The sequence below is a fragment of the Anopheles arabiensis genome, chromosome 3 (assembly GCF_016920715.1).
Source record: "Anopheles arabiensis isolate DONGOLA chromosome 3, AaraD3, whole genome shotgun sequence".
Taxonomy (NCBI): Eukaryota; Metazoa; Arthropoda; class Insecta; order Diptera; family Culicidae; genus Anopheles; species Anopheles arabiensis.
In genome coordinates this window covers 95,342,290-95,352,594 of record NC_053518.1, presented here as the reverse complement: position 1 = coordinate 95,352,594, position 10,305 = coordinate 95,342,290, and the positions used below count along the sequence as shown (strand labels likewise).

Below are 10,305 nucleotides of genomic sequence, written 5' to 3'. Positions count from 1 at the left end.
ACACGGCGCTCGCTCCGCCTCAGCGCTGGGTGAAGTGATGTCGAGGAGGAAAGAGGCTCATATTTCTCTAATGGCTTCTCATTCGTCACCATAAATCGATCCTCTTTTGGTATTTCCGCTTTTGTGAAATAGTAGTAGTAAAAAAAGGGAGAGGGCGGTACCGTGCGATGCAGACGTCGCCATATCCAGGGAGAAGGAGAAAAGATTGTTTCACTATGGCGGGAAGCAAGATCCCCAAAAACCATTCGTCCACAACGCCATGGCGATGGAAGGCTGGGAAGCGGTGGAAGGGTTTGCATGTTTCTTTGTTTTTCTGCAAAGCTCGAGTGATCCTGCACCCAATAAAAGTTACTGCCGGATCAAAGACTTTACAGCCTGCCCGGCTATCACCTTCCGCAACGCTGCCCATGCGAGCGCAGGAAGGCTCCACTCCAGCCATCCGATCGCGACCGGTCGAGGGGATCTTTAGCCGATCGGCTTTCCGCGCACCTTATTTATCGGACAAAGCGGCCAGAGCAATCGTATATGCGCCATTTCGTCCAAAATATACAAGCAGAAACCATAAAATGTGAAATTGGTTTTACAAATTGCAACAAAATGACCCTTTTTATGGCAGCATGCCGGCTCGGCCAGGTTTTGCCGACCCAAGCCGATGGTAGATGGTTAAGAAGTTTATTCCATTTTGGGAGAAATAAAACAAAATCAGCCGAAGAGGAAAGATCAACAGTGGACCGAAGATGAAGCTATTCCTTAACAAACAGCTTAAAACATTCTGCCCCAACCATCGGTCGATTGCGATCGCGCGCCATGGTTGCCGTACTGGGAAAAGCTTTTACTCTGTACGGCTTCGAAAAAAAGAGGAACTTTTCACATTCCGACGGGGTGCGAAAGAGACGCCCGCACAATCGGGAAATGATGATCGATGATCTATTCTGCCCTCATGATTATCGTGCGCATGCACTAGCCACTCACAACCGTACCGTGACCGGCACACGGCTCTCTCTTTCTCTCACACACATACACACCCTTCAACCCAAACAGGTCAGTGTACAATCGTCAAATTCACACATTTCAATATCACTCGTCGATCGTTAACCACCTTCTACCAACAATAACCGATAATTAACGAGATTTCACGGTTCTTCCCTACAGGAAAAGGGAGAAAAAATACGACACGAATTTCGAGGGAAGCCAGAACGCCATCTCGATTGTCCATTAATCGACCGGAGCAGTGGGGAAGGGCAGCGTCCGGGCCGGAGAGAAGTCCGCCGATCGACATTGCCCTGCCTGGCCATGAAGAAGCGACCGACCGAGGCGACCGATCGACCGCAGCAACGATGAAACAGGCAGGAGCGGTGGCAGCGGTGGCCAAACTACTTGAAAGGCGCAATTATCCATCCATCTCCGTGCAAGTCCCACGTACCCCACGAGAGCAGCAGCATCCGTGAATTGGGGACGGTTGAAATTGTGCAAAAAAAGAAAAGAAAAGAAAAGAAAAAAAAACGGATGGAAAAGAAAAGGAAGGCGAAAGAGAGGTAAAAAGTAGCGTTCTTTTTTTTCTTTCTTCCAAACTTTTAAAAGAGAATAAAGGTGGAAGACAAATCACAAATGAACCCGGTTAACTCTTTCCTTGCGCCGCGGCGACCTCTTGCCCAACCCCGGCTGCACACCCAACCAAGCGAGTGGAAAATCGTCCACACAGCAGACGATCGCGTACGTACGTACTTCCCGTTTCGCGCGAGACATGAAATATTCGCTGTCGTTCCGTGGCAGCCCCTTCACCTCCCTCCAACACACTCTGGTTCCACCGGGGATCGTCCTTCTTCAGCCATTCAAGGCTCCTCGCCACAGCGTGCGCGGCTGCGCGCCCGGCTGGAGATCGGCTGGAGTTTGGAGCCAGCCGCGCATGAGTTTGAGTGTGAGTGTGTGTGTGTCTCCCTCTCTCTTTCTTACTCACTTGGATGCTGCTCCACCACCCCAACACAACACCGCAACGTTTCCATCGCCCTCCCCTCGCCTGAATCGCCTCCGTTCCACAGCCAAACGAGGGAGGCTGTGTGTACTGACACTTCATAAATTCTTCGTTATTCCACCGCTCCTGCAATCCATGCCCCCCTGCCCAGCAATACTTTCCACCCCTATCGACCCGCTGTGTGCGAGTGTGTGTCTGGCGCTGTGTGCTGTGGACGCCGTTGGCCCCGGGGACAGGCCTGCCCCGGCCAGGGCTAGGGTTGTTGTTTTGCGTTTTTTCGTGTAGCCTTTTTAACGAATGACGAAAAAAGTATTATTGCTTCCTTTCCTGTGTTCTTGCACACACTGCTCTGCGATCTTGCTCCTCCTGATTCTACCCAGCGATCATCTCGTTTCTTTACGACCTTTCGGGGCTGGTTATGGTCCTCCAGAACCATGTTCTATGTTCCGTTCCTTTGGCTTTCCTCCATTATTGCTTCTCCTTCTGCTCATCGCTTCTCCCGAAACCCAACCAAACCAGCCAACGAACCTGCCAAACACCCCCATGCCCTCGCCCTCCTGGCCCGTTGCCCTCACTCCCCGTTCCCATTTAGCGTCGTCCATCCTTTTCGCTCTCTCCCCCGGTGATCTCGGGCTCGGTTGTCTCCTGCTGATTTGGGCCGCGACGCTTGGGCAGGGATTTTTTCGTTGTTCTTTTTCTCTCATTTCTCCTTTATCGTCCTCATCCTGCTCATCTCATTATATTTCACAACGTTTTTTCAGGTCCTTTCCTAGTCCCAAGTTGTGTTGTGTGTTTCTACTATCACACACTTGATTGATTTTGTTCTTTCCTCCACCGTTTCTTCGCTGCGCGCTCTCTTCTCCTCCTTCGCAGCTCGCTCCGGAGCTCGTTTCCATTCTCGATCTCTTCGCTTCTTGCGATCAGATTGTTTCTGAGCTTTCTCGAAATCAAGCCCAACAAAAATTGAGAGGGAAAAAAAACAACTCATCCAATCATTTCATCGTTCCCTTCCCGTCTCCGCTCCATGCCGCTGCAGGCATCGTCCACTCCCCAGACGGGGGCGCAACGGGGTTGGAAACGAAAACAACCCGGAATCACCCCGGGAATGAATGAGAGGGAAAAACTTGTTTTGGAAATTCGTTCCCTGCCCTCGTCCTTTCGGTCACCCCCCCTGCCCCGCTCGCCCGGGATATACGTGCCTGTATGCGTATGCCTCCCACGACAGGAGAAAGGGAAAAAAGCAACGCGAGCCTACGATCCTCATCCCAAAGCATTCCACTGATTTTCACTCCCTCTGCACTCACACACCTGCAACCTGCGCCATCAACCACCAAGCTCAGGGGTTTCTTACCAGCGTTCTTTTTTCGGGTGCCCCGGACTGTCGCTCCTGCCTTCGTCCCGTGCCCTTTACCCCGAGCTGCACAACCCAGCTACCCACCACCACCCTTCCTACCACTCGCTGCTTCGCCCGCAGTTTTGCTCGTTTTCTCGGAAGACAGATTGATCGTTTCCACGCATCAGACGCACATTACGAGAGCGACATACGCATGCAGACAAGCATGCGTACACTTTATTCTGCCTTTTTACATGTTTTGCTTTTTTGATTCTCCGTTTCACACTACACAACGACGCGGGGTTTTGTTGTTGTTGGTCCGTTCGTGATTGTACTTCTCTTCTTTTTGCTTCGTTTCTCTGGTGAGAGTGTGTTAATCTTGCATCACTGATCGAACCGTTTGTTGGTTGGTCGCTTGTTGGCTTTCAGTCTTTTATATCGTCAATTAGATATTTTTTTCTCTAAATTATCCCTTCTTTTGTAACCTTCGCTGCGTTGCTAACCATCTAAACACTGAGGACAAAACGCTCAGCCATCGCGGGCTACTGCAAGTAGCAAGGGACTACATTTCAAATCTGCACGCATCGACAACGCTAATAATGATTGCCCTTTCGCTACACCTGACTCCGGTTCGGCTCTTGCTAACGGGGTTTATTCTAAAGCACACGAGGACAACTAACAATGTACACATAGAGACTGACTAACTTAACACAGGGAGAGCTTTACAACTATTAACAGTTTGGGGCACGCACGCACAGCATACATGCAATACATATTACATACATACAAACATACATACATAAATCCATCTAGAGGAATATTATCACGGGACAAGATATTTAAAAAGAAAACGCACAGACGGAGAACGACGACCTTCGCCCGGCAGCCTGGAGCCGCAGGATGATAGCGCACAATAGTCCCCACCCCCCCGGGGATCCCTTGGGGTTTAAGGCCACAAAACAGTTAAGCTAAACATTTACACAACTTTCCCGCGCGCTAAACATAACAACAACTACAACAATGGAAGAACCGTACTGCAGGAAGCCCGCCACTGCACATGGGAAACGAAGGAAAAGGACATTCGGGCTTGAGGGAAGTGGGTAGGATTTGGGAGTTGAGGACAGTGTAGTATAGTGTGTGTGGGGTGTGTGATGTTTCGTTTGTTTGTTTGTTTGTTTGTTTGTTTGTTTGTTTATCGGTACACTACCTATCACTAGCGATTTGACTACTGCTGCTGTTGCTGCTGCTGCTCCGGCTGGTGCTGCCGTTGATGAGGACTGCTGGACCGCCGTCGCCGCTGTTGGATACCCCACCCGCCGTGCCAGCCGCCGTCGTCGTCGTCGTTGGGGAGAGATCACCGTTGGTTTTGCTGGTCGCGTGAAGCTGCGTATGGCCGAGCTGATGGAGGGAGGCGAGGTGGTGATGATGGTGGGCAGGATGCAGCAGGAACCCGCCGCCGCCGCCGCCAACGCCGGTGGTTGTCGGCGGACTGGAGGAGGACGTCGGATGCAGCGAGCCGGACGAGGGCGAACCCATCGGGCCGTTGCCGGTGCTGCTGTCGGGGAGCTCCTCCTTGATGGTGAGCGCCGTCGTGGAGGACACGGACGAGCCGCCGGACGAGGGCGGCGTGTTGGGCAGCAGGGGCGGTGACGTCTTCAGATTAAGCTGCTGCAGATGGGGCGGAATCTGGAGCGATGGGGTGGAAGACGACGAGGAGGACAGCGAGGACGAGGACGAGGACGAGGACGACGAGGACGAAGACGATGAGGAGGATGGCGTGGGTGGGGCAAGGGTCGGAGTGGAGGGTGTTGGTGGGAGTAGCATTGCGGTAGGACTTTTCCCCAGCCCACCGCCACCGCCCGTGCCATTGGTCGTGCTGGAGGAGCTGCTGTTGTTGAGGTTACCGCTAGCGCCACCGCCACCGCCACCGCCCCCGTTGCCATTGCTCGCCGACGAAGAGGACGAGTTGGTGCGCATCGTGTGGTGGTTGTTGTACGGGCTGAAGTTGTTGCTGTAGCTGTTGTTCAGCTGCGACCCGCCGATGCCCGAATCGTTGCTGATGTTGTTCAGCTTGTCGCTCACGTTCTGGAGGGCGGCTGCGGCCACTGCGGCCGCCGCCGCCGCCTGCTGATGATGGTGATGATGATGGTGATGGTGCTGGTGGAGGTAATGCTGTTGCTGCTGCTGCTGGTGCTGCTGGAGCTGCTGCTGGAGCTGCTGCTGCTGGTGCTGCTGCTGCGCGGACGCGATCATGGACGCGAGCCCGAGATGATCGTGGTGGTGGTAGAAGTTGGTCGGCGTGGCCGGACTGGCGAGCAGATTTAACGGCGACGCAATGCTCGTCGACGGCGACTGCAGACTGGACAGCACGCTCAGGCACCGCGGACTCGACAGGGACTGGTTGATCGATTCGCGATCCTCATCCTCCTCGCCGGGTGATTTGCTGCTATCGTCCTCCATACTTCCACAGCTTCCGATCGCGTCATCCGATCCATCGCCCCGGTCTCGGCCTCCTTCGCGATCGCTACTGCCATCGCCTCCCCGATCCCCTCCGCCCGCTTCCTTGTACCGGATGCACTTCTTCTTACGCCGACAGGGTTTGCACCACTGGTTCTGCTGGTCCAGCCCGTACCGTGCCCGGCACTTCTTCATGCTGTTCCCGCCCGGATCCGCCGGACTGCGGTCCTTTTTCCTCTTCTTCTTCTTCGCCCCATACCCGTAGTTGTCCCGGGCCGTCCAGCCCGGATACAGCTCCATGTGCAGCTGCCGCTCCTGGCGCGCCTTGTCGTAGTACACGCTCTGCTCCTCCCGCGACAGCGAGTGCCACTTGCGGCCCAGAATTTGGTTAATGGCGGCCGACTCCTTGAGCGTACACTCGGCCACCACCTTCGCCCGCATCTCCTTCATGTACAGCATGAACGCGTTCAGCGGCTTCTTCACGTGGCTGCGCTTCTTCTCCAGGGCCGCTTCCCGCTCCGCCAGCGACTGATGCTTGTGGCCGCCGCCGCCGCCACCACTGCCGTTGTTGTTGTTGTGGTGGTTTTGGTGGTGGTTGTGATGGTTGTGGTTCGTGTGATGGTTGCTGTTGTTGTTATTACTGTGCTGATCACCATGCGATCCGCCCGATCGGTGATGATGGTAGGAGGAGGAGGACGACCGATGGTGATGATGATGGCCGGACGAGCTGTCGTGATCGTTCCCGGCCGAGGAGGATTCTAGCTTGATCGACGCTCCCTGCCGGTCGCCACCACGATGCGACGATCCGCCACTGCCGGATATGTCCTGCTTCGGACCGGGCGTGATGATGGCCGGATGGCCCGAATTCAGCACCGGATGGGAAGGGTGGATGCTCGGCGGAAGCAGGGTGGGCGAGTATCGGTAGAAATCACTCGACAGCGACGTGTAGATCTGCAGCGAGGAGGGATAGGGCGTGCGGAAGCCGGCGGCAGGGCTGTAGAGCGAGGGCGAATGCCAGGAGGAAGCCACCGGCAGCATGTCCGGACTGATCATCGGGTACGGGTACTGGCTGGTGGGAAAGCTGTACAGCGGAGGCCTCGTCAGGCTCATCGTCTTCGGGTCGAGCTGGTACGGCAGGATGCCACAGTGCGCCGGCGGTGGCGACGACAAATGGTCGCCGTTGTGGCAGAAAAAGGGCGGCAAGCTCATCTTGTTTGCCATCGACACCGGCAGGCCACCGGCCGCTCCATTGGGGTAGGAGTAGGGCGGCACGATGTAGCCCATGTTGAAGCCGGGATGTGGCGCACCGTGCGGCAGCTTACTGCCCGGGCCGGCCGCGCCACCGGGGCCTCCGCTTCCGCCGTAGAGGGTGTTGGAGCTTTCGTGGCGGGTGGTTCCATTCTTGACCGTCTTCTCCTCGCTCTCGGTCAGATCGATCAGGCTGGACTTCTCCTCCAGCAGGTTCTCGGACAGCTTCTCGTCGTCCCGGTCGCCCTCGTCCTTGAACACCTTCACCTCGTCCGTACTGCCCAGCTCATCGCCGGTCGAGCTGTTGTGTGGCATTGTTGCACAATTATTCGCGGCTTGAATGCCACCACTATAGAATCACTAATAAATTACAAACGCTTTCTCTCGACCGTACGATCGCACACGCGCACACTAATATATGCAATTACTATACTATATAGCAAAATGTGATCGTAACGATCTCTTACACGCACTCGCATAGAATAAGGCACTTGGAATTCGAATGCTGGATACTAGCTGGGCCCTACAACAGAAACACTAATCATTAGACTCCTCTTCGCATTCGTCGCATTCGTCTCCCCACAAAAGGCACGACTTCTGCTGTTGCTGCCGCTGCTGTTGTTGTAAAGGGGCCCTTGACACTATTCCTTCTTTAGCACGGTTTTGCACTTGCTCCCTCTAGGTGGCTTCTTCGCTCACAAACGCACAAAAACGGGGGCCTTTTCTCTTTTCTTCTTCTCGTTTGCACACTGCAAATTGCACTTTTTGCCTACGGCTTCCCCCGTTCGGGTTTTCCTAGTCGGCACACGCTCTCACACACGCTACACACCTTCGAGTATGCAGGCCCGGCCCCTCTGGGTGGCGCCTCGCAGATGCAAATTTCCCCCTTTACGCACACCCACACACACGCGCACGCACTGCACTCACACGTCACTTTGTTCGCCAGCGGCCGAGTCCGCCGGAGTGCGCCGGATTTTGCGGTGTCTGTGTATTTGCCAATCCGTTGCCGGTCGGAGGTCTATCGGCGCCATCGAATGCGGCCCCGGCCGTCGTCCTCCGCGGATGTTCCGCTCCTGCTCCGTGGCTGAGACCGAGCGAACGCGCTCGACGGTCCGACCATGTTCCGGTGTGTCCCCGGCAGCGGCAGATTAGCAAAGCGCAGCGGCCCGCGCTGATGCTAATGCGTTCCGCATGTGACGCGACTGCGGCATTCACGACCCACGGCTAGCTGATCTTACCGGGCGACGGGACGATGCCGTCATCATCTCCTCGCGGAATTAGCCGATGTACACACACTTGGATTCTTCCACACACTCCTGGCGCGACAAAGAGCTTCTCGACACACAGCGGTTAGAACCGACACCGACGGGTTGAGGACACGACGCACACACTCGAGCACTCGCGGGGCGTTTGATGAGTAATAGAGGCCTGTCTGCGTGCGTTTTACTATTATTATGACATTTGTTGCGATAGAAAATGGCCTTCACCGCAACGCACGCTCAGGATGCTTTTGGTTGTTTTTTTTTCTACTCGCCACTGGCACTGGACGGAATCTACGGATCGCGTACGCGAGACACCGACTCTCGACAAATGGGGCGAATCTCCGGCCGCGGAATTGAGACTTCTTTTTATCTCCCTTTATAGCTTCCACGGCTACGAGCACAACATCCGCACACTACTGCGACGGCCTGGGCTATTGACTTAGCTTCAACACGGAGCGAGACACACTTGAGCCGGGTGGCGGAGGCGCGGGAAGCTGATTCTTAACGGCTTGTTAGCGACTTGTATGTGCGCCGTTGTTTTGCACCATTCACATCACGTTCCCGCACAAGCACCCGGAACCGGAGCACATCTCGCACAACCGCGAATCACCACGACGATAAGACACACCTTGTTTTTTTCTTCTTTTCTTTCACGGTGCAGCCACACGGTGGCTATGTTGCGGGCCGCAGAGCTGCGGCAAGTAGCGACACCACAGGGGACACTGCACGGCGACACTCGGGGTTGTTGGTTCTCGTGCGTTGGGGTGAAAAAATAAATCGGATCAGTCGGATCAACACCTTCACAGCATCGTTACGATTCCCGACGGCACTTGTACACTTGCGCTGATTCTGGGCTGGCGCACCTGCCGCTCTTGACCTGCGTGTGGTAGAAGACGTTAGGCACATGCACTGCTCGGTCGCGAACGTTTTCCCAATTTTCCGAACGATTGTTTTCCCAATTTTCCGTGCGTTTTTGAATGTTTTTCGTCTTGTTTTTGTTCTTGCGCGCGCCGATCGCGAGCGAACTGACTCCGATGGTGGTGAGAAAATGAATGAGAGAGAGCAGGTGACGTTCCTCTCTCGTCATCTCATGGTGCGTTTCCTCCGGCTGCACCGTTTCTTTCCCCGCGCGGGCCCATCAACCCGACGTCAAATTCCAGAGCGAAAAATGCGAGACCCGAAGATTGCCGAAGTGCTTCCAACATGGCGCTGACGTTTGGGATTGAAAAACGCGGGCGCACATTAGGTCGGTTGCATACATGGTGTTAAAAATATTCAAAGTTTTCTTCATAAACGCGAATCGGCGCTAAAATATGCAATGGAATGAAGTTCAATATTTTAAAATAATTTTAAAGGCATTTTCGTTTGAGTTCTTTCCTTTAAAATCGTGAATTAAAGATTAAAATAATAGGAAGTATTAAACTCCTCCGTGTAAACGCTCGCTGGCGAAAACGAACGATCGAAGGTGGTTTAAATTTGAATTTTATTTTTCTGCAATTTGATCTTTTTTTTTTATTTGAATTAATTGTACACAATCATAATTCACTATGCTGTGGAGTTAATGATATTTAAGAAATGTCAAGGAAAGATAATAAAAAGCAATACGCAAATAAATAGGAAGCTATCGTTTTTGAAAGTAGTTTCCTATACAATTAAAAATCGATTTTTTTTATAAAATTGTTCAATACAAATATTTTACCATTTATTCGCTTTATGTCATCCAACAAAAGTTAAAAAAAAGTTGCTTACAGAATTCAGGAAAAAGGAAACGAGTGTCAAACATAACATTGAATAGCAATGTAAGTTATAGGCACTGAAATGATCGAACTAATGTGACGACAAAGGAACAATACCAAAGGCTGTAATTGGAGAAGAGGTTTTGACATCCGTTTTATGAAATTATACGCCATTCAAAGATAATAAAAAATAGGTGGTAAAACCTCAATACACAGCAACATGTGCTTGCAATATAAAATAAATAATCGAAAAGTGCGTCGAGAAAAGTCCGTCTTAATGCTAGAAAGCTTGTACAT

General features: G+C 53.1%; 1 protein-coding gene across 1 annotated transcript in view; it reads right to left on the bottom strand.

Moving 5' to 3' along the window:
* Positions 1-9,336, bottom strand: part of LOC120904599 (protein pangolin, isoforms A/H/I/S-like) — a 29,207-nt gene extending 19,871 nt beyond the window's left edge. Inside the window, exon 1 of the mRNA XM_040314706.1 lies at positions 4,513-9,336. Coding sequence (XP_040170640.1) covers positions 4,513-7,325 — 2,813 coding nt within the window. The 5' untranslated portion in view covers positions 7,326-9,336. The remainder of the gene's footprint in view (positions 1-4,512) is intronic.
* Between the last annotated feature and the right edge of the window lie 969 nt (positions 9,337-10,305).